The sequence below is a fragment of the Salvia miltiorrhiza genome, chromosome 3 (assembly GCF_028751815.1).
Source record: "Salvia miltiorrhiza cultivar Shanhuang (shh) chromosome 3, IMPLAD_Smil_shh, whole genome shotgun sequence".
Lineage (NCBI taxonomy): Eukaryota > Viridiplantae > Streptophyta > Magnoliopsida > Lamiales > Lamiaceae > Salvia > Salvia miltiorrhiza.
In genome coordinates, this window is record NC_080389.1 from 24,204,712 (window position 1) to 24,229,108 (window position 24,397).

General features: G+C 37.4%; 1 protein-coding gene and 1 long non-coding RNA gene across 2 annotated transcripts; both read right to left on the reverse strand.

Annotated features, from left to right (window-relative positions):
- Positions 1-9,373: 9,373 nt before the first annotated feature.
- On the reverse strand, positions 9,374-12,318 carry LOC131015685 (uncharacterized). Its single transcript, XR_009098655.1, has 2 exons — positions 12,141-12,318; positions 9,374-9,613 (listed from the first exon to the last, which is right to left on the reverse strand). It is a non-coding gene; the product is annotated as an uncharacterized LOC131015685 (long non-coding RNA).
- A 3,731-nt stretch (positions 12,319-16,049) lies between these two features.
- LOC131018559 (uncharacterized) lies at positions 16,050-23,488 on the reverse strand. The gene is made up of 5 exons (XM_057947273.1): positions 22,867-23,488; positions 21,289-22,781; positions 16,969-17,256; positions 16,379-16,849; positions 16,050-16,289 (listed from the first exon to the last, which is right to left on the reverse strand). Exons 1-5 carry the CDS (start codon positions 23,486-23,488, stop codon positions 16,050-16,052), a joined length of 3,114 nt encoding a protein of 1,037 aa, XP_057803256.1.
- Between the last annotated feature and the right edge of the window lie 909 nt (positions 23,489-24,397).

Genomic DNA, 24,397 nt, shown 5'->3' on the forward strand with positions numbered 1-24,397 from the left:
TGCTGCACCGATCACATCGTTGGGGTCTAGAGATCCGTTCTCTAGGAAACTACGTAGGTTAGGTCAGGGGTTTTGGGATATTCACACTTTATATCTTATTTCAATTCAAGTTATTAAAACTTCCGCATAGCCGTTGGCGAGGATCATATCATCTGGTATCAGTTTTCCAGGTTTCGTATGGGTCAAAATTTCTAGGGTTTTATCAGTTGGTGTTTGGCAGCGTTTCGTATCCAAGGAAGCTGTCCATGCCTCCATTCCAAGGGAGGAACGATCCAGACCTATATCTTGAGTGGGAGAAAAATTTTCGAAGGGGTCTCATGAAAGAAGAAAAATCTTTCGAGGAAGACTTCGAGAATGCTCGTCGACAATTTTATGGCGGCAAGAGTTGGCGAGGTGGAGCAAGGGATCATGAGGATGATTGGATCTATGAGAATCGGGGCACTTGGAGGCAGTATCAACCATTTTCTAGCGGTTCCTTTGTCAAAGGGAATCAATGGAAAAGTGAGGCGCCGCCACGTGACGACAAGAAGCAGTTCTTTAGGTCTCGGACCGAGGGGGTGAATTCAGCAAATCATGGCAATCCGGCAGTTTCCGATGGTTGCCATCGAGTTACAACGTGGTTCATGTACCAGGGATTCGGACATCATATGCGTCAGAAATCTACCTTGGCAGCACAGGCTTTGACACAAGTTCAGGGTGTTGCAAAAGAGCAGCGATGCGATATCGACGAAAAGGCAGCGGATGAGGTGAACACTAAGGAACAGCCGGTGGAGCAAAATGAGAAGACAATTGAAGTGGAAGTCGAGGTTGATGTGAAAGTTGATGAGTCTCATCATAAGTTGGAGCCACGTGAGGAAGTGTTGCTGGAGGAATCTATTCCATCTAATTTGGACGCTAAGGATGTTGCCAAGGAGCAGCGCTGTGATGGTGCAATTAAGTTGGAACTGACCTTGTTCCCACAACCTACGCTGCCATGGAAAAATGATATTGGCGATATCAAGCTCATGAAATTGGTGAAGGTTCCGTTCCACATCGATAAGTATGTAAGGGAAATCTTTGGTAATGCAGCGCTGATGCTAACTACATGGCTGTTCGGAAGAGAGAAGAGGCATGGAGGTATTTTCAACAACAATTTCGGCATGATCAAAGTTCAAGAAAATTCAGCGTTTGAGCCGAAGCATAGGGTTTTTGATCCCGGCAAGATGAATGATGGACACGAGAGAACAACTAGGGTCCATCAATCGTTTCTTGCAATTAACGAAGATCTGATTTTTGATCTCGGCATTGGCATTCACGACTTGGATTTGAGGACAAATCCTCTTCAAGAAGAGGAGAATGATGCAGCCCGAATAGAGCCAAGCTCGCGCCAGAGCAGAGATGAATCCCGCGCCAGACCAGAGCCAAGGATGCCAGAACTGAAGTCGAACTGCCAAAGCAGAGAAGCCGAACTGCCAGAGCAGAGAAGTCGACTATGCCCAAGCAGAGAAGTCAAGTCTGCCCGAGCAGCGAAGTCGAAGCTGCCAGAGCAGAGAAGCCGAACTGCCAGAGCAGAGAAGCCGAACTGCCAGAGCAGAGAAGTCGACTGTGCCCGAGCAGAGAAGTCAAGTCTGCCCGAGCAGCGAAGTCGAAGCTGCCAGAGCAGAGAAGCCGACTTTCCAGAGCAGAGGAGCGGAATTGCCAGAGCAAAGCAGAATTCCCAGAGTAGAGGAGCGGGCGTTTCCAGAGTGGGCGTTTACAGAGCTGGCGTTTCCAGAGGGGCGTTTTCCAGTGCTGGCGTTCTCGCCCGAGTTGTCAAAACTTGCTGATCAAGTTTCTTTTGTTTCCTTATTTTTAAGTTTCCTTGTTTTTACATTATTTCCTTCTTTAAATTAGGGTTTTATTTTGCCTATATATATGGCGGCTGTATGGAACGAAAGAAAAACGATTGAATTTTGATAATATTACAGTGAGTTTATTCTCTCTCAAGTTTCGAATTCTTCTTGATTTTCCAAACAAGAATTCAACCTATCGACGAATCGACGAGGTCATCATCCCTCGCCGTGTGTCATTCAACGTCTCCGAGTTGCTGCACCGATCACATCGTTGGGGTCTAGAGATCCGTTCTCTAGGAAACTACGTAGGTTAGGTCAGGGGTTTTGGGATATTCACACTTTATATCTTATTTCAATTCAAGTTATTAAAACTTCCGCATAGCTGTTGGCGAGGATCATATCACATACCGCCAAGAAAGGATTGCAACCTTTGAGCTATGGCGTTCCTTATCTAAAGACATATGTCTTAAGATGCCTTTTGAGGTTGAGGAAATCAAGGCAGTATTCTACGTTTCCGCAGTAAATAGCTTCATGTATTGATTGCTATGTACGAGATCTGATATTTTCTATGCAGTTAGCATGGTTGTAAGATATCACTATAGTCCTAGTTAAGGACACTGAACTGTGGTAAATTATATTCTCAAGTCCCTGACTAGAGAATAAGGATAGTTTACCAGTTAGACAGCTTAGGTCCTTTTTGGATTATACGGTTTCGGATTTCCAAGCTGACCGGAACAAAAAATAATCACCTCGAGCTATGTGTTTTCCTTGGGAGGTAAAACCATTTGGTTTGACCACTATCTCCAGGATCTAATAGTGATTTCTAGTTTGCGTGAGAGGATCACCTTCGTGATAACTCAAGTGCAGTTGTAAACTCTAAGGAATCCAAGAACCACAAGGGGTCAAACACATGGAGAGTAAGTACCAAGTTATTTGATTATTCGTAAATCGAGGTTATGTGCTAATAGAATAAATTCTCACATATTGGAGAAACCTACTAATCTTTTTACAAAAGACTTATCGCAAATGGTCATTGAACGATGGGAATGCGATTGTGGCCACCCACTTAGGAAACTTTAAATATAAGTGGGAAAAGTGTTAGGTGATTGGTTTTTAGACGCATTGTATGCTAAAAATTTGCTTTAGTATAACTGGGTCATTGAACGATGGGAATGCGATTGCTTTAGTATCTGAGCTGGAGTCAATTTTTCGCAGGAAATCAAGTTCTGGCAGTTTCCGAAGAACGGCCATAGTTTCCTCTACAGAACTCGGATTTGGACGAAACAGACGGCCACGGAAAGCTCTTTCGAAAAGGAAGAAGTCGTATTTCTGAGTAAAATACGATTGGAGGATGTTTGAGGCTTCAAACGAAGGATTGAAGTTGGCTGACCTGTTCAGCGACGAGTTGATGAATTCTTAAGAATTCTTCAGGTATTTCAAACTCCAAGGTGCAACACTTAAATTAATAGGAGCATGCTAGGTTTAATCGATGTATGGTGAATTAAGATAATCCAAGAGACGATCTTCGGGCAAATCGAGTATTAATTAAGTTTAATATTCCTACACCTTTCGTCCGATGGACGAACAACATCAGTATCAATAATCAATTTATATATTTTTTATTCTATATTTATTTATAATACTTTTTATATATTTAGTTTAGTTCGTGTGGTATATTTATTTTAATATGATATTTGTTATTAATAAATAATCAAATGTATTTTTCAAAAAATTCAATCTCTCGGAGGATTGTTCGTGGAACCAATTTTTTGTAAGAAATCATAACCAATATTTTTTGAGAAGTGAACCAAATTTTATAAATTCCCAATAATATAAGGTTAGCTTCTATTGAGATTTTAAATATTTTGAGATAAATGAACATATCAAATCAAAAAAAAAAAAAAAAACGAACGTAACCAACATAACTGATGAACATATAAATTTATTTAATTTATTAAAAAAATACGCCACTTGCAGGGATTCAACCCCAGACCAACGCGCATTCATAAAAATCAATTGACAAGTTCATCAAAATGTACTTATATGTTCACTTATCTCAAAATCTCAAAATATTTAGAAATCTCAAGTGAACCAATTCATATATATATATATATATATATATATATATATATATATATATATATATATATATAGGGTGCGGTTATAGTGAGAACCACAATTATCGTGAGAACATAAGAACCAATAAAATTACTGCATCTGCTATACAAATTAATGCATCCGCTATTAAATTTAATGCATCCGAAAAAAATAATTTTTTTGCTCCCTTCAGGATTCGAACCCAGCACCTGCATCCATCCACCAAGATGATGCATCCACCGTAGATCTTGATGATCGAATGGCTTAAAATGGTTCTCCGTTCTTATTTTATTAGTGGTTCTTATTTGAACCTCTCCCTATATATATATATATAGGGGAGAGCTATTCATAAAACTCCTCTTAGACTATAAATTATAAACTAATTAAAATGTATGAATTATATGTAGAACACCCATGAATCCGCTGTGTAAATGTATGAATTATGAAAATTAAATTTTTTGCTACCTGTGGAATTCGAACTCAGGACCATAAATTATTCCAACAAGGTGATGAATTAACCGCAGATCTTGATGATCCAAGGGCTGAAAATGGTTCCTATTTTATAGTCTAACTTTGATTTTTATTTTAGCCTTCCCCTATATATATATATATATAGGGTGTGGTTCTAGAGAGAACTACATTATTTGTGAGAACGTGAGAACCATCAAATCTAATGCATTCACTATAAAAATTAATGCATTCGCTGTTAAAATTAATGCACTCAAAAAAATAATAAAAATTGCTCCCTTCAGGATTCGAACCCAGGATCTGCATTCATCCAACAAGATGATACATCCACCGTAGATCTTGATAATCGAATGGCTAAAAATGGTTCTCCGTTCTTTTTTTATTTATGGTTCTTTCTTGAACCTCTCCCTATATATATATATATATATCCCTATAGGGAGAGGTTCAAATAAGAACCACTAAATAAAATTAGAACAGAGAACTATTTTAAACCATTCGATCATCAAGATCTACGGTGGATGCATCATCTTGGTGGATGAATGCAGATCCTGGGTTCGAATCCTGAAGGGAGCAAAAAATTTATTATTTTCGGATGCATTAAATTTAATAGCGAATGCATTAATTTATATAGTAGATGCATTGATTTTAATGATTCTTATGTTCTCGCGATAAGTGTGGTTCTCACTATAACCGCACCCTATCCCTATATATATATATATATATATATATATATATATATATAGACACACACACACACACACGATTTCAATAATTTAGTTTTTATATAATATAGGAAGATGAGAAGAGTAAAATAGCAAATACAATTGTTGTACAATGTAACATGAATCATTTTCAATCCTTAGACCATCAAGAACTACGGTTAATTCATCATTTCACACATTTACATTGTGAATTCAGATGTATTCTACATAGAATTAAAATATTTACACAATGATTGTCAAACATTAAGTCTCAACCATTAGATTATGAATATCAATTATGTAAATTTCTTTATTAGTATAATATTTAAAAATTACTCCTTAATATACTAAATGTGTACCCTTAATTAGCTGTTTAACCCCTAAATTGTCTTACGTTTCCCGTTCAATCTTATCGTCAGAAAATCAATTTTATTATCGCCGCATCTCCGTTTTTTTTTTGTAGTGCCTGTCGTCTTGAGTTTTTCTATCCAATTATAAGGTACTACAACACTTTCATTATTTAAATTAAATCTCATACGTAGTGCATGCAATCTATTTGATAAAATGTATAACTCATTTGTATAAGGTGTTTTTGCTTACTTCACATGTAAATTTGTTTGTGTTTGTGAGCAAGTTTACTTTTCTTCATTCTTAAAAAGATAAAGAAAAAGATCTTCTTCACTATACAGACGTCCTCTCCAGACTTCAATCTTCTCTGCGCTATCCACTATTCAAGTTTTCAACCCGCATCGCACCTTAAGCCACACGCAGAAAAAATCCTTATTAGTGACTATATTACCAAAATTTTGAGTTTGAAATTTCCAAAATACAATTCTTTTTTTAATAAAAAAAAATTGTAACAATAAAGAAAGAAAAAACACACTTACACTCTAGACTTTTAGGTGACTCGAACCCCCAACCTATTGATTGGAAGAAAAGTGTCTTACCAACAAACTATCCTTCATCATTGTCTTCCAAAATACTCCCTCCGTCCACCAAAGATATGCCACTTTTCTTTCAGCGCGGGTTTTAATAAAATGTGAGTGAAGTTGATAGTGGAGTAAGGGTCCCACTTTAAATGTGAGTGGAATGGTGTTGACCCTACTACTAAAAATGGATGTGACATATTTTTTGTGGACGGGCGAAAAAGGAAATTGTGGCATATCTTTGGTGGACGGAGGGAGTACAATTTAATTTAAATTAAATTAAATACCAATAATTTGACAATTTTGAAAAAATAAAATGTTTTGGGGGAACTTAAACACCCGTCTGTGTGTTCGCCTCTGGTTGCACCCCAATTCAAATTTCTAACTCGGTCATTGTTTTGGGGTGTCGATGTGAGCACAATCATGTATATAATTAAAAACAAATTATTGATCCCCTTCAGTATACCTGAGGTATTTTGTACTTTGTACTCATTCTTTTTTCGTTATTTAATAAATTTGCAAAAAAAAAAAAACAAAAACAAACAAATGATTGAAGAGAAGAAAGACGAACCTCCTTATACAAAAGCAACAAATCGCAACTCGATTGAGAGGGTCAGGCCATTTTGGGGTGCCGATGTGAGTACGATCATGAATAGAATTAAAAACAAATTATTGAAGAACGATTTAAAGCGGTCAAGGTGAAATTCAGTGTTCCACAATGTGTGCCACTATTTCCCACTCTTATAGCTATTATTAAAAGTATTGCTGATGGAAATAAAATTTATTAATACTATGAATTATACGTAACTTTTATTTCAAAAAATTATATACCATCTTTTAATTTATCAACATATTATTAGCTAATAAACGTGAAATTAAGTGATAAAAACTAATTGTATACCCTAATTAGATGGAATAAACCCTAGTTAATAATCATAGATATTAATTAAAAGATACTCCACAAAGTTGAAACTGGAGAAAAAAATGATAAGGAAAAAAATAAAATTGAAGATGAACCACAAACGAGATATCAAATATGGTACACTGAATCTCAATTCGAGGATGACTCTTGATTTCCAATTGTCCAAATAAAAAATAGTGTTTGGTCATTTAATTTTATAATCTTACTTTTGAAACCTAACTCAAATTTTAACATTTTAAATTAATAATAATATTAACTTAATAAATTATAAACTCCATGACCTTGTCAAAAACCTTTGGTACACAATCCGTGCTCCATTTTTTATCTTACAAATTCTTGTTTTGTTTTGTGTCCTAGTCTACACTTCACATCTCATATCTCAAAGAATGAAGGGTGCTAAATAATTGATCTTCAAGTAATTTTAAATGTAAAATACTCACCGTATCTCAAACATTTTCCTAGCGAAAAGTGGTATGAGTTTTAATAAGAATTAATTGTGTATTTGAAAAGTGGTGAATGAGTTCTATAAAAAAAATAAAGATTATAAAGGTAATAACTAATGAAATTGTTTCTAAAAATAAATTAGAAAGATAGACCAAGATGAGAAGAAAGGAAAATATTTGAAGGAGGGAAGTATAAAAGCGATGAGATCATCTTGTCCATAATTAGTGTGTACTAGCATGTACCACTCTTAATTTGTCTATTTTATAATTATTAGTTGTTAAAATAAAAAAAAAACTATTAATATTATGAACTCTAATTAATATTTAGGGGCGGAATTTAAAGTACCCACTTTGATTACTTATCTTACAAAATTACTCACCCATATAAGCTGTCTTATAAAACTACCCACTTTGCAATTGATGGTGATAGGTTTGCATAGTTTTCCGTAAAAGTTCTTACACTTTTCTTACACAAGTACAATTATGTAAGATAATGTGTAAGAGAGGTAGTTAAATATGACTCTAAATCTGAGGAAATGACATTATTTGCTAACTTAAGTCACTTTGTAACCCTAAAATGCCTTAAGTTCGAAAAAATAAGGACACGTTAAAATAATAGCAATTGTTGGATAAAAAATTATAGAATCATATATTATGAATCAATAAAACATAATAGAGCCATAAAAAAATTAGCCACCAGAAATGTGTAGCCGGCTGAAATAGCCGTGGGTAAGAAACTACTCACGGCTACAGCGTACGGCTACGCAGTACTGGAGGCTAATGTGTTTATTGTTTTTTAAAAAAAAATTAATATCATTTTATAGAATATTAGTATTTTTTAGCCTTAATTTACTACTATTTCTTCTATTTATACATGAAGACCTATTTTTTTAAAAATTATAAACTTAAAGGGTGATTGACAATTCATACGGCTATAATGCATCTTTATAGGGTGGGAATCTCATGCCTTTGCAGTAAATTCAGGAGAAGGAGATTGACAAATAAACTCAATAAGTCTAAATTTATTTAGTTTATTTGATTGAATATGAATTAATATTGTAACAAATAAAATAATAGCAATTGTTGGATAAAAAAATTATAAAATCATATATTATGAATCAATAAAACATAATAGAGCTATAAAAAATTACCCGCCAGAAATGTGTAGCCGGCTGAAATAGCCGTGGGTAAGAAACTACTCACGGCTACAGCGTAGGGCTACGCAGTACTGGAGGCTAATGTGTTTATTGTTTTTTAAAAAAAATTAATATCATTTTATAGAATATTAGTATTTTTGTAGCCTTAATTTACTACTATTTCTTCTATTTATACATGAAGACCTATTTTTTTATTTTAATTATAAACTTAAAGGGTGATTGGACAATTTGTACGGCTATACAATAGGCGCGAATCGCGGAAGAAGTATTGGGGGGATATACACGGCTTTATCGGAAAATTCACAAGGCAATTGAAGGCATGTTTGACCAAGGAATTTGTGTTGAATTAATTCGGAATTTGTGTGGAATTAATATTAGCTATCTTGATATTAATTCAGAATTTGGTTGAATTAATATTAGTTTATCTTGATATGAATGCCTTGGAATTCGGAATTTGGAATTTGGTGATACTTAAATTCGGAATTTGGTTGAATTAATATTAGTTTATCTTGATATGAATAAGGATATGAATTGTTTCGAAAATAATATTGTCTATTTGGTTGAATTAATAATATATTTATTCTATATGTTTAGATTATTCGCTATAATTCATTTAGATAATATGTTATTTGGAAAATAATATTGTATAATATTATCTTGATATATGTTATATCGAAAAGATTTAGTATAGAATTTGTCACAGCCCGCCCTAACTAGGGATAGTTAGGCCGAGTGATCCACGACTAGGGATGGGGTTAAAGAAGAAGGGGAAGAAAAGGGGCGTCATTTATAGCCGTAAAACTTACTCATCTTAATAAAACTCGTCATTTTTATTCATTAATACTCAATTGAAAACAGTCTATGAAAGACTGCATAAAAGTTAATTAATATCATTAATCAAGTTATACATCATATGCAACCATTCTCTTAAGACTCAAAGTATGACATAACATACTATAACATCAACAACATCTTGCAGCGGAAAGTAGCTAGACATATGTATGAAGACATATTCTAGACAGGTTAACTATTTATTAACAACCCTGGAGACTCCGCTCATTGCAGCACCATCATCACATCAGCTCAACCTGCACATTTAGAAAACATATGCAGGGCTGAGTACAAAAGCACTCAGTGGGCACGTATGCCTAGGTATAAAAATACATGCTTCAAAACTATAAATTGTCATGCCATCATAATCAGTACAGCAAGGGAGTTTTTCGCTAAAAAGGCCCAAGCTTACTAAGTTCATTTGTGATTCTTAAAGTTCGTCTGATCAGACTAAGTTCTTTTGTAATCTATCATATCTGAAACTGTGTGCCGGAGAGGTGGCCACCTCTCACGGTCACTTGACCGGCCAACCCGCTAGATGACTCACGGTCACTGGTGTACACTAGCCCTGGCAGGATAGCTATCAACTGCTCAGGACCCGAATTCGATTGCATCATTGGCAAAGCCAAAGCAGATAGATATCATACTAAAATTTAAACATTTTATGGCAAGACAATACTTGAAATAACTTTAACTCAAATATTTTGTAACGAAATAACTTGCTCAAATGTAACATTAAACTCATTTGATAGATATATATAAAACTGAAATTAACAGTTAAATCATCTCATGCATTCATTCGTATAAGAGGCCTACGACACGCAGGGGATCTCTATATACGTATAGTAAAAGTAATGCCCACCTCGTTGTGTCTCTGTATCAATGAGTAACGTCACTCTCTCCCTCAAGTCGTTACTTCCCAAAAGGACCTTCATCGTTATGAAGAATTGGTGAGAAGTTATAAAAGAAACCTCGATTAATAATCTAATCTCTTTTATGAAACATTAGTATCTCTAATGTTCATCTCTCTTGATTGTTAATCAATATAACAATTATTATCTCTCGTCATTACTCATTAATTATAACATCCTTATGTTATAATTAGCAGCGCTTCAATTAAAAGAAATATTTAACACATCGAAAAGTCCACTTTCTTAGCAGATCTATTCGCTCTCATCTCGTCTAATTAACCAATTAGAAAGTTAAACTTACCATTAGGTATGTATTTGAGTCACAGGTCAACAAGAATTGACTATGCTCAAATTCTAATTTCACTAAAAATTTCGACATGACCTATTCATATATAATGTCAGCCACGAGATTTCAACGCGTGAATCTCACTACGTGAACTCGTCTCTCGACTCAAAACTTAACATCTTGACATCTTTTCAACGCAAACCAAACAATTCAAAATCATCAAAACTCTTTATCAGTAAACTATCATTTATACTCGACACCAATTGTTCGAGTGTCAGATACCAACATTTATGTGCGTTAATCATAACTCTCACAACTCACACCATTTAGTCATATCGTATCATCCATCAAAACAAATATAATCAAGTTGTTTTCTAGAAAGTTTTGCTGTTTTTTGTGTCATCTTTAAAAATTCATAACAACCAACTCAATCATCATAAACTCTCATACCAATTGATCTCAAAAACTCCATGAAGTGTAGTTCACTCTAAAAATGGTAGTTAACCAAAAAGGTTAAAGGTTTTTGGAGATATTGCTCTTTTAGTGCAGGCTGTCAAAGATTGACAGTTTCTGCCAATTTTGTTTAGGCCATTAGAAACCAAGGCAAACCTTAATAAAATTCCATCAAATTTAATCAGCCAAAACTAAAGGTATCCTTGAAGATTTGGTTAAAATTTCACAAGAGAAAACGTTCATATGATCTGCCAAATAAACAATGAAACTCATACGCTTTTACTGTTGGAAAAATATGACAGCAGAACAGGGCATTTTTGAAATAATAAACTGCTCTGTTTCAGAGGTCATAAAAATCGAAATCTTATGTTTTTAGAAAAGTATTGAAGTCTAGTTTCGTTTAAAAAAAACGGTGATGCAAAATCCTTCATGGATTAATAGATATAAACGTTTTTGTGAAGTCTACCAACAGTTGACAGATTCTGTCAAGGATTTTTTCAAAATATCTTTAAAATACCAAACATCATCCAAAAGACATGAAATTTTGCAGCGACGAAATACACATATCATAGATAAACATACTAAAATTTCAGAGCCATCAAGCAATGAAAACTCATCGAAACATAAGCTTGAAACTGCTGTAAAATTTTGACAGAATTCCAGTTTTAATTTCGTTCAACAATTATCATCCATAAATTGTAAATCAATTAGCATGCTCATGTGACATCGTAGAACACATATACGCAATAATATTCATTATGCAACGTCTCAAACTTCACGAATTTAAATAATCATACTCCAAAAATTTATACAATTTTCGTGCTTGGAAAAATACGAATTTAATATATATCGATTCTAGCATACCCCTAAGCACAAATATCAAGTCAAAACGATCAAACAAAAATCGAAAGACAAGCTAATATGTGAAAAACGGGGCTGCCCTCATGGGTTTCATAGCTACGGTTCGTTCCGTTCTTACTCCCTTCATTAAACATGCTCAACATCTACCCAAGAACAACATACTAAAATTTCACGACGATCCGACGTCGTTCCAAAATAAAGTCGAGAATCGACGTTTTTCGACGTCGACGAAAATCGAAAAGAAAACCATCAAAACGTAGGTAGAGATCTTACCTACTTAGATACGTGATCGAAAAGATGATCGGCGCTCGTCTCGGTGCTCAAATCGGAGGTCAAAAGCTCCAACTCCTCAACAATGGTGTTATGCGTGAGTTTAGTGTGTGTTTTAGGTGTTGTGTGTGTGAGTTAAAAGTGTTTGGCTGAAACAAACGTGTAATATGTGTGAGTGAGTGAGTTTGGGCGGTTGGAGGGGTGGTTAGGGGTAGGGTAGGTTAGATATTTAGGATATTAACCCGTTAGTCGTTAAATATCTCGTTTCGTCTCGTCTCGTTTTAACGACTAACTACCCATACTCTTCGTTACTCGCCCTCTCAACTCCTACTCACTTTTATTACACTCGTAATTCTATATAAATATAGAAAATACAAGCTCGTTCTCAAAATTCTGATAAACGAGATTTACACGTTTATCGAGAAATCCCGATTTACTATTCACTCGTCGTCCAAAAATAAAAACTTTCATTATTGGACTCGTATCGAAAAACTAAGAATATTTCTCGACGACGTGCACGTAAGATTTTCAAAGTCGACAAAAAGACGAAATAGCCGTACTTTACTATTCATCGTCAAAAAGTCAAAAATTTCAAAAACGTCTTAACGGACTCAGATTTCACTTCCGAGTTCACCGTTCTCATTCAAATAGTTATCTAGAATTATTCAAATACTCAAACTCAAATACGGATATAAAATCCCACATCATCCTCACATCATCAAAAGAACATCTCAACATCTTTAAAATATAACAACAAAACTTCATATAACTCTTCATCTCTTTACAAAGTAAATCAAACAAGGGATCTAAACCCTAATTACTCAAACTTAAGCAATTAACACGTCATCAAAAGCCCGGGTGTTACAGAATTAATCGTAGATTTAGATAATTAGGTGTTTTTTTACTGTCTTAGCCATAAAATAGTAGCCTTTTTTTTCCGAATATAAAAATATATTTTATATTATTAAATATTATTAAGAATTATATAATCATAACTAAATGTTTAGCCGCCAGAAAATACAGCTTTTTTCCTTATGACTATTTTGATGCACCAACATTTTGACATTACATTTTAGTATCGTCTTATCTATATTTACTGCCATGATGACTTGTGAAATATATAAAACTGTTAGATAAGATGAATAAACTAATTAGCCGCCACCAATATGTAGCTGTGTGGATTAGCCTCCATGAGATTCACTACTAGCGGCTACAGTATATATTACATTTTCGTGGCGGCTAATTTGTTTATTAAACTTAAATGACATGTTTCATGCATAATCCAATAATTTCAAGTGCTGTTATGGTATATACTAAATTTCTTAGTACAAGTTGTTCATTTTCCCAAATTATCATTCATAATTTCAACTCATAGTTGTTGTGACATGTAAATAGTGGTCATTGCTAAGTAAGTCTGATTTATTGTTTGAATTTGACAAGTATTAGAATTGAATATTCTTTAACAACGTCCAACAAACCAAAATAAAACAATTAGCCGCCACAAATGTCTATCCGTGAGAATTAGCCATTTACTATTTCACTAGTAGCGGCTACAACTTAGGTACACATTTTGTGGCGGCTAATGTTACATATAGTTCCTAGTTCATACTCAATTGTTGAACTCAAACTTAATTTATCAAATTCATACAAATTACAAGTTTAAGTCTAAATGAACTTTTTACATATAAATTAAACACCAATATTTAGTAATGATAATAAAATCTTTAGAACTTTCCAAAAATAAATTAAGGGTAGTTTAGTAATGATAATAATTTAAATTAAGTAATAAATTTTCAAGGGTATTATGTGTGCCCATATTATGTGTGTTTAGCAGTACTCTAAAACTAATTTGAGTTTATATTAAAGAACATGATAATTATTTCTAAGCGACAAAACATTAATTTTTGTTGTTGTTCAAGGGTTCTAAAGATAAGCAGTTTCGAAATGTATATTATTTCGTTCTTCCATTAGACTTTGAAATAAGATTTTATCATGCTCCCCCTGTCTACAATATCGTTGTTATTTTTACAGTTTTGATCCGTTTACAATATTCTTGCCAAACTGATATTTTTTTCCCAAAAATAATTTTAGCCGCCACGAAATCGTAGCCGGCGTCACTGGCTGTGGGTGAAAATTTTCACACGGCTAGTACAACCGGCTATCAAGTTCTGGCGGCTAATCTTCTTTTAGCTCTAAAATATTGTTTTGTTCAAAGTCCAGGAGTTTCAAATGTTTTCTTCAAAAATAGCCTATTATTTTATGTGTTTACTGTATTATTTTATGTTCAATTAAATCATGCATAAAGTGAGTATTATTACCCCACTATAATCCAATTTTTTGCAGATTCAGTATCTCTCATATTTCACATCAATGCATACTTCTTGTACTATATAAAAAAAAATTAATAAAAACTCCAAATTAAGGTATTCATGTTATAATATAACATTACTAAGAGGCTAAAAAATTCACTATTATGTATATTATGCAACAAAAATTTATTATGAAACAAATGGCGTAATTAGCCGCCGGAATTTCATAGCCGGAAAGATTATATTTTGTACCAGCGGCTACTGTTCACGGCTATGAATTTCCGGCGCTAATTACGCCATTGGTTTCAGAATATTTTTTTGTTGCATAATATACATAATAGTGAAATTTTTAGTCCTCTTACTAATGTTTTTATAACACAAACGTAAGCTAATTTTTTTATAACTTTTGAAACATACAGTATATATTACATTGTGAAAGTGACGTGAGTTGGACAATTATTGTCTCTTCATCAGATTTTGAACCAAATCCATTGTGAAAGTGACGTGAGTGAGACCTTTTACAAAAAACCAAGCATGTCAGGCGAAGACTTTTTGACTTTGGGCTTGGGTGGGTAGTTTTGTAAGACATCTTATAAAAGTGGGTAGATTCCCCTATTTTCACTAATATTTATCGCTAAAAAATAAAATTTTAAAAAATTATACTCCCTCCGTCCCCAAAATAAGTTCCTCTTTGGGGACGGCACGGGTTTTAAGGAAAATGGTAAAGTGTATTGATAATGGAGAAAAATATGTTATAATTAGTATTGGGAGTGGTGAAAAGGTGAAAAGGTGTTATAATTAGTATTGAGAGTGGTGAAAAAGTGAAAAGTAAGAATTATTAAAATGCAATTTTATTAAAAAAGAAAAAGAAAAAACCTAAGGAACCCTTGAGAGCACAAGAAAGCAGACTAAGGGCCGAGCTTCGTTAAAACCTTTTTACGGAAAACCCAGAGGGAAAAACCGTAAAAAGGAAAAAGAGTACCCATCTAGAAAGGAGAAAATGACAAAAAAAGAGGGAGAGAGCGGAAGGGAGAGTTTCCGAAACTCCGGCCTAACCATCATCCCGAAACCAACCCGGCTCTCGCCCCTCGAAAAACAGAACAGAGGCAATAGGCCGGTGAGACGCCGTCGCCAGATTGCCAAGAGTAAAGAGCTATACGGCCGGTTAGACGTCGTCGCCGTTAGCTCGAGCAAAAAGAAAAAACCAAACAAAATAAACAAAAGAAAGGAAGCAAAACGGCCGGTTATACGCCGTCGCCGAAATGACCCCATAAACAACAACCAAAGAGAAGCTAATAGTTTCGGCCGGTGATACACCGTCGCCGGAAACTAAAACTCCATGAAGAGTATCGATAGAACCAGAAGTTACCACTGCCGCACCATGCCCGAAGTAAGCGCTGAAACGGTCAAAATAAAAAGGTAACGTCGGCGCATCACAGAACCGAATACCAGCACCACCTGCCCCCCAAAAGATCGACGAAAAATCAGCCACTGAACCCCCCGAGTTCAGCTGGTCCGAGCAGCCAAACAAGCCCACCAGCTGTTCGAGCAAATAGCAGATCCACCAACTTCGAGCAGCCGAGACCACTCCACCATAAATCATTTAACTATCACTCACCGTTCCCTCCAGATAATCCAAGAAAGGCACCTCGGCCCAGCTGTCTTCCTCGACATCACCTGCAGAAGCAATCACAAAAGAATGCCGCCAAACCCTTGGCAAAAACCGCCATCTCTCCAGCACCTCAATGACCAAACTGCTAGAGAAAAAGTGAAAGGTTCGACGCTGATGGAAAAAGAACTCCATCACCGAGCACCCAGCAGAGCCCGACCACTCAAACCCCAACTGTGAGCGCACCCGACAGTTGCAAACAAGCTCAAGTGACGCCCCAAACCCAACCACCAAACAGAGATTCATCTCGTTTTCCATCTAACGTGGCTATGACAAGCCATATCCAACCTAACCGCCTTCTTAATCTCCTCCACTTCATGCGGCCACCACCCCTCCGTCATATTCTCATTCGCCATAATATCAGCCGGAACATTACCCTCTCGATAAATATGAGATATCTGAATGTTGAAGTCTTGAAGAATCACGAGAATCTTATTCCAAGAAGCAACAAATCTCCAAGGAACAATATTAGAACGTGTGTTAAGGAGATTAACTATATAGGTGGAATCAGACTCGACCCAGAGAGCAAACCAACCACGACTATGAGCAATCTGAATTGCCATAATAACCGCGAGCAGCTCAGCTTCAAACGCAAAGCCAGTACCACCCTTATAGTGAAAACAGCCACGAACCCAACCAACATTATCACGAAAGACACCTCCAGTAGCAATCTTTCTCGGGGCTCCCGAAGCAGAGCCATCCGTATTAACTTTAATCCAGTGCGAGACCGGTGGCTACCAATGAACATTAATCATATCCGGAGGAGGAGCAGCTCTAGTGGTGACGTCAATAGCTCGAAGGATCAAATAGTCCGACCAAGTGTTGCTCATATGGCCAATCTTTGTAAAACTACCCTCAACCTCTTAGAAAGCGACCCGCACAATTTGAAGAAGATGTTTGGCGTAGAAAATTTTGTCTTTGAAGATGCAAGCATTACGGAGAGTCCAGATCGCCCAGATAACAGTGATAATACCAGTTTTCCAAAAAGTTCGCACCTGCGAGCTGGTGTCGCGGTTCCACGCAGCCACAAGAAAACTGTGTATATCGTAAGAGAAATCATCGAACTTAAACCACTGAAGGAACTCCCGCCATATAGGCTGAATATTGCTGCATTGCCAGAAAATATGCTCGGCAGTCTCCTCTGCACTAAAACAAAAACAGCAATATGAAGGAGCAATCAGCCCCTGTCTCCGCAGACGATCGTACGTTGGCATCCGATTATGCAGCAACCTCCAACAAACCAGAGAACGCCTAATGGGGATATAATTTTCCCAAATCCAAGAACCCCACAAAACTTTAGGAAAATGGTGGCAATGCCGAGCAAAAGCAAGAGCAGCCGTGTCACGACCGGCCTTAATTAAGGATAATTAAGCCGGGAAAACCATGACTGGGGAAGGGAAATTAAGAAGCGGGTTTAGAAAGGGGTGCATAAAAGAATACTCAAAGAACTTGAATACGCGTGAAATATTCCTTACAAGGAAAAAGGCATAGTTCGCATAAAAAGTGTACTCAAAGGACTTGAATACACGTTATATTCCTTACAAGGAAAAAGGCATAACTAGAGGCTTGACTAAAACATTATCAGTGTTTGCAGCGGAAGGCATCACTGAAATAATCAGTGTTTTCAACGGAAAGCATAACTATGATACATGTATGAAGACATATATCCTTTCTGAGCCTACTTTAAGTTCGACAAAAGCTCCACTCAGCAACACTTCATCGCCCATCACAGCTCAACCTGCACAAACATAAACATACGTAGGGCTAAGTACAATAGTACTTAGTGGGCAGTTGCCAAAACTAAAACATAAACTTAACATCATCAACAAACATAAACAAGCATCGCATAAGAGGCATGAGTTCCATCTTCATCATCAATAATCATCATTGGACAAGCATCGTGTCGTGGAGAAGGCCTTCCCCAACGAACACGGGCATCGCGCCGTGAGAGAGGCCTCCCTCAGCGGTCACGACATCGTACTATTGAGGGAGGCCTCCCCCAATAGACGCTGTAACACTGGTATACTGGCATCGTGTCGCGAGGGAGGCCTCCCTCAGCGGACACGGGCATCGCGCCGTGAGGAAGGCCCTCCTCAGCGGACACGGCATCGTACTGTTGAGGGAGGCCTCCCCCAACAGACGCAAGCATCAAACACAGGCATAAACTTATTAGCGTAAAGCATTCAAGCGTAAATAATCGTAACTCACATAAGGCGTAAATAGCATAAACAGCATAGCGTAAGTCATTTAACGTGAAGCATAATAAAGCTTAACTCATTTAGGCATAATAAAGCATAAAACTTGCATAGTTCATTGATAGCATTTTATTTTCGCGTAAGAAATTGCCCACCTGGTAGCAAAGTTTTGCTAAGGTACTGTGACTCCTTGTGTAGTTCTTACTCTCGCGCTTGACCTTAATCACGATAATGTAAAATAAGACATTGGCTCGAGGAAAATTCTCAATTAATGAGAAAGCGTTATTTAACTATGCATGAATCTCGTATGCATGAACTAATCTTCCGAGCGATAATCGGGAATTCTACTATTAATCCTCGTTAATAGATTTAACTAACTCCCGTCTAACGCGGTTGAATAAAGCTGTGCTTCTTCCTTCCTCATCGTAATATCTAAAAGTAAAATAAACCTCACCTTTGTACTCGATCGGAAAAGGACTAACTCGGCTTTAAACGAGGTGTGACCTCGTAGAAATTATCGGGCTTTTCGATAGAAACATAATTACTAATGTAATCTCAAATAATTAATAGGCTCAAAAGAGAGTAGCCAATTAATTAAATAAACCAGTGGCTTTAATAAAATAAGCAATGATAGCTCGCTTTAAAGTCTGTAGTCCAAAAATAATAATTAATAAACTGAGCGGCTTATTTACTGAATAAGAATCGGTCCACTCACTGATAAATAATTGGGCTCCATCAAAGTAGATACTGCTAGGCTTAACTAAAGAAGTAGCTTCAGCCCAAGTGCTAATAGTAATTTAATGTGGGCTGGAAAGAATAAATCTTAGTCCAATAGGCAATTTAATCGGCCCAAATGGTGAATTAAACTGGCCCAACGAAATATAAATGGGATTAGAATAATAGCCCATCATAAAATATGCATCAGCCCAACTCCTTAAATAAATCAAGCCCAATAGAAATAATGAGAAGGGCCAATTAAATAAAAGTCTGGCCCAGTTCGAATTTAAATATGAAAGCCCAGGCAATTAAAATTGGAAGCCCAATCCTTTAGAATAAAATAAAAACGCAAGCTCAAAATTTGGCCCAATCAATTAAAAAGACATCAAGCCCAAAAATTAAAAGGGGAAAGCCCAAATAATTAAAATAAAATCAAGCCCACTATCTCTCTCTTCTCAAAACACTCGGTCCTTTCTCTCTTCAAGGAGCCGACGCCCTCTTCTTCTCAAGATCGGCGCTCGGCCACCTCTCAAATCCGGCCGGCTTCCTCTTCCTCGGCCGTCCAGCCGTCGTCTGCTTCGGTTGGCTTCGACCGGCGATGAGTCTAACCCCGGCGCCGTTCTCTCTCTGTTCTTCAGTTCACCCGTGGAACCCAAAATCGAGCCCTAGAATCTAGAACACCGATGCTGTTCCTTCGCCCGGAATCCGGTGATTCAGCCGGCGTTAGCCGCACTCATCTCTCCCCTCGTCTCAACCATGAAGGGGAAGCAAAGCCCTAATTCTCCCCTGAAGTTTCAAACCGGGTTTTCTCCCCCAAATCCGATCGGCCTTTCCTTCCCCGACATCGTCCCTTCTCGGTTCAGCCACGTTGCTGCTGTCCAGAATCGGCGAGGGTCGTCGTGAGGTCGGGAGTCGTCTGCCTTTCACCGCTCGACGCCGATGATGCTTCGGTCCCCGCGAGTTGCCGCCCACTGGGCGTATCTTGTCTGAACGAACAGGGCAGCAGCCCCGCCCTCTCTAAAGCTAAGTAACTCCCTCAATTCGACTCAATCGATTCGTAAATGTGAACTGGACAAGGCAAGGTGAAATCTTCTTGTTTTGCTTACATCTCAAATTGTGCTCGATTAAAACTACATATGAACTGTCACTTGCTCAATCGCATAGTTGGGTGTTTACTAAGTTCAAGATATCTATAAGGTCTTCTATAATTGAAACTGAAACTGATCGTGCTCATGCTTTAATATGAATGCTTACTGGAATGGGTATTTGAAATAGAATCAATACCTTGAATGTTCGAACTGATTGCTTACTGTTGGAGGTTGAACGTATTGTTCAATAACTGAAATGAATATGAATGTTGGTTCTCTTTCAATATATGCAGGTGAAGATTAAGGAAAAAGGAAGCATTGAGCCAGCCTTACCTTGAGTGTTTCGGCCGAAACGAGCTGGGGTTGCTCTTTGGTACTTCTGTGAATGAGCTGAGAGTGAGCATTGCATTTGTTGGGGGAGTTGATACTAATAGAAAAGTTTGCTGCTACATACTCAAGTATGCTAGCAGAGATAGGGTGGATGGAAGTTGAGGGTTGAGGGAACATGGCAGCCATGGAAGGTGGCTGAAAAGATGGGTGCAGATCTGCTGGGCGGTTTCTTCTTCTGCATTCAACTTTTACCTTTTTCTCTCTCTTTGACTAATGTGCTCACACTTGAGTGAAAGGCAGCAAAGTGGGCCACATGGAGTCTACAACTTGTAATAAACGATTTTCCCCAAGCTGGGAACTAACTTGTAACCGTGAATTGTAAATAAAAATACTGGCTTCGATTTTCAATCACCGCGTTTCTGTATCTGCTTAGTAACTCCTTCCTTGTTTTCAAATATTGAAAAAAAATTGTAATATGACTTATATTAAATCCGTGGATTTAATCTGCTTTGCAGTCGGAATAATTCCACGACTTCTAGTAGCACTTATAAAATATAACTGCTTCTGTTTCTCGATTAAAAAAAATAACATGACTTCGCTAAGTCAGTTATAACTTGGAAATAATAATTATTGAATAGCTCAATAATCCTCGTCGCGTTTTCTCATACGTTATAAAAGCATAAGGCTAAAAATAATACTTCGTCTCTGATAAAAAAAAATCAGGACCATAAACTGGATTCATATATAACTGGCAACTGGGTTCTATTTACTGAAAGATGCGATATTATTATCGCGATACCATAATTAAATAACATAAGAGAGCGGGTTACTACAAGCCGTTACCTTTCCATGCACCGAAGGCATCCAGAAACGAGTGTCTGAATCCGAACCAATTGGAAGAAGCAAGATGTCGCAGACAATCTCCTGATAATTATTAAGAAAATCCTGAGTGAAATGCCAAATGCCGTCATAGAAATAATCAGCCACAGAAGAGCTCAAATGATCCCAAACAAAGAAAGGCACGCGACATCTATCCACAAGTTTATAGCCAAGCCAATCGTCTCTCCAGAAGTTTATCGAGGACCCACCAGCGATGTAGCTATAAGAGTCTTCAACCAGATCCTGAATCTCCGGCCGCAAACCCGCCCAGATCGAGGAGGAAAGCACATTATTGGTTGAACAGAAAATATTTAAGTAACGAGACTTGATAATACGGTGACCAAAATTTTGTCCACAAATGACACTCCATGCCATCTTCATGAGAAAACACTTATTCATTAGAGAGAACGATCGAAGACCCAAACAACCCTCTTCCTTAATAGCACAAATTCGATCCCAGCTAACCGAGCAATTGGGCTTTTTCATAATATCACCGGTCCAGATGAAATTTCGGCATTTGTGATCCAGCTCTTTAAGCAAGGTCTTAGGCCAATGATAGACCATCATCGAGTGAGTAATAGAGCTATGAATAACCGATTTGACCAGACAAATACGTCTAGCCATAGAGAGATGCATGCCTTTCCAACGAGCGAACTTAAGCAGAATGCGATCATGAATAGCTCTCAAGTAAATAGCCTTAATAGCGCCCGCAAAGATCGAAACTCCAAGATAAATAAAGGGAAGAGTCCCTCGTTTAAACTTTAAAACACCCATGATGGAGCGGCGTAAACGGCTCTGGACCTTATCCCCAAAGAAGATATTAGACTTCTCCATCGAGCAAATTTGGCCAGATAACGAGCCATAAAAGTTTAAGATATGAAGAATGGTCCTCGCATTCGCCTCCGTGGCTCTACCAAAAACCAGAATGTCATCAGCATAAAATAAATGAGTCGGGAACAAAGTATGTCTACTCATTCTCATAGGTTGAAGATGCCCAGACTCCACGCAATTCTTAAAGAGAGCACTCAAAACATCTTCTGCAATACCAAATAAAATGGGAGACAGAGGATCGCCCTGGCGGACGCCGCGAGTGCACTCAAAATACCCATGCAGCTGACCATTATAAAGGATCGATAAGCGAGCAGAACGCAGAATGATAGAAATCCATTGCACAAACTGATCTGCATAACCAGCAACCCGTAAGACTTTGAGCAAGAAGTCCCAACGCAGCGTATCAAACGCCTTCTTGATATCAATTTTGCATGCCATATTGATACCTCCATTACTTCTATTTATGCATTCATGTATCGATCTACCGCTAATGAACCCAAACTGATTAGCAGACACACAGCTCATCGCAACGATGCTAAGTCTCTTGGCAAGAACTTTAGAAATGATCTTGAACAAAAAATTGGAAAGCACGATCAGCCTTAGATCCGTCAACGAGTTCACCACATCTTTTTTAGGAATCAAAACCAAAGTGTTGGAGTTGCACCCATTCGGCAGATATGATGATCTGCCAGCAAGCTTGAAAGAACTTACCAGAGAAGCCATCTAGGCCCGCAGCGCTATGAGGATCCATATCAAACACCGCAGCAGTAATCTCATCATTCTCCGGGATTCTCGTAAGCATGTCATTCTGGGAAGGAGAAACCACATGATCAATCGTTGCTTCCAGAGCCACAATATCAATCTCCTCCATATTATCTTCAGTGAATAAAGTAGAGAAGAATTCCACAATATGATTGCCAATCTCATCCTGATCGTAGACCATACTGCCTTGAATGTCCAAATGAGGAATGATATGATGACGCTTCTTATACTTCAACATGGCATGGAAAAAAGCAGTGTTCCTGTCCCCATCATTCAGCCACGAAACCCTACTCTTTTGCTTAAGTAAACTGTTTTTACGACTCAGAACCACATTAATTTTAGCTTGAGCGAAAATCTCCGCATTAAAAAGGCTATCGGTGTACCCCTGTTGAGAGACTAAATTCTGAATCTCAAGAAGATCCTGCTGTGAATCAGAAATAAACTGATCCACATTGCCGAAAACCGTTCTGTTCCAAATGCGTAGCTCTTTACGCAGCCACTTGAGCTTAGCCATGACTTTATAAATGGGGCAGTTGACGTCAATCTGGCTGTTCCAAGAGTTCTCCACCATCTTCTCGAAATTCGGATGCTCAACCCACATGTGAAGAAACTTAAAAAATTTATGTCTTGCCTGAGGATAGTGACGGCACATAAGCAGCAGCGGAGAGTGATCCGAAGTGATTCTGGGCAAAGCGTGCGAAGAACAAACTCCACGTGCAAAGGCATAAAACGTCTCCCCGACCACGTGAAATGCAAATCGGTAGTCGGAGGTTCAATAAAACCTGTAGCAGTAATAAAATCCCGAAACTCCTGACAGGCAGTATTATTCGGCAAGCAATCACTAATACGTTCATGTGCCCCTTTAATGGCGTTAAAATCGCCCATGAAGATAGTCGAGCCATCAATATGATTGAGAAGATCTAACCAAAGACGACGTCTAGCAACATGGCAGTTAGATCCATGAATGACAGCAATCTTGAAGCAGTAATGCATCCAAACGCATCGTACAATAACCACTTGATTAGAAGACAAAATAACCTGAGAAGCGATCGAAGGGTGCGTAAACACCCAAATATTAGACCGCATATGATCTCTTGCATTTTGATGGCACGCCACCAGATTGATAGATCTCCAGAAACTCGTCGGGAAATCGTCAAAAATAGACTTGGGCTCCAGAATGCCCACAATAACAGGAGAGAAAGAAGCACAATGCTCCTTTAGAATAAGTTTGGATTCTTCCGTGAGACCACGGACATTCCGAACTAAAATATTCATCAGAAAAAATTGGATGGCGTGTGATCACTATTTTTATTAGCAACAAAAACTGCAACTGACACAGGCAATTGTAGCAAATAATAAGTAACCGAGTATCGTATCCACAGGGACTGACACAACGAAATAACTCTAGCTATCTCCTAAACAGACTATAACAGTAGACATGCAACAAAAAGTAGGAAGGTTTGATTAGCACTAAATTCAA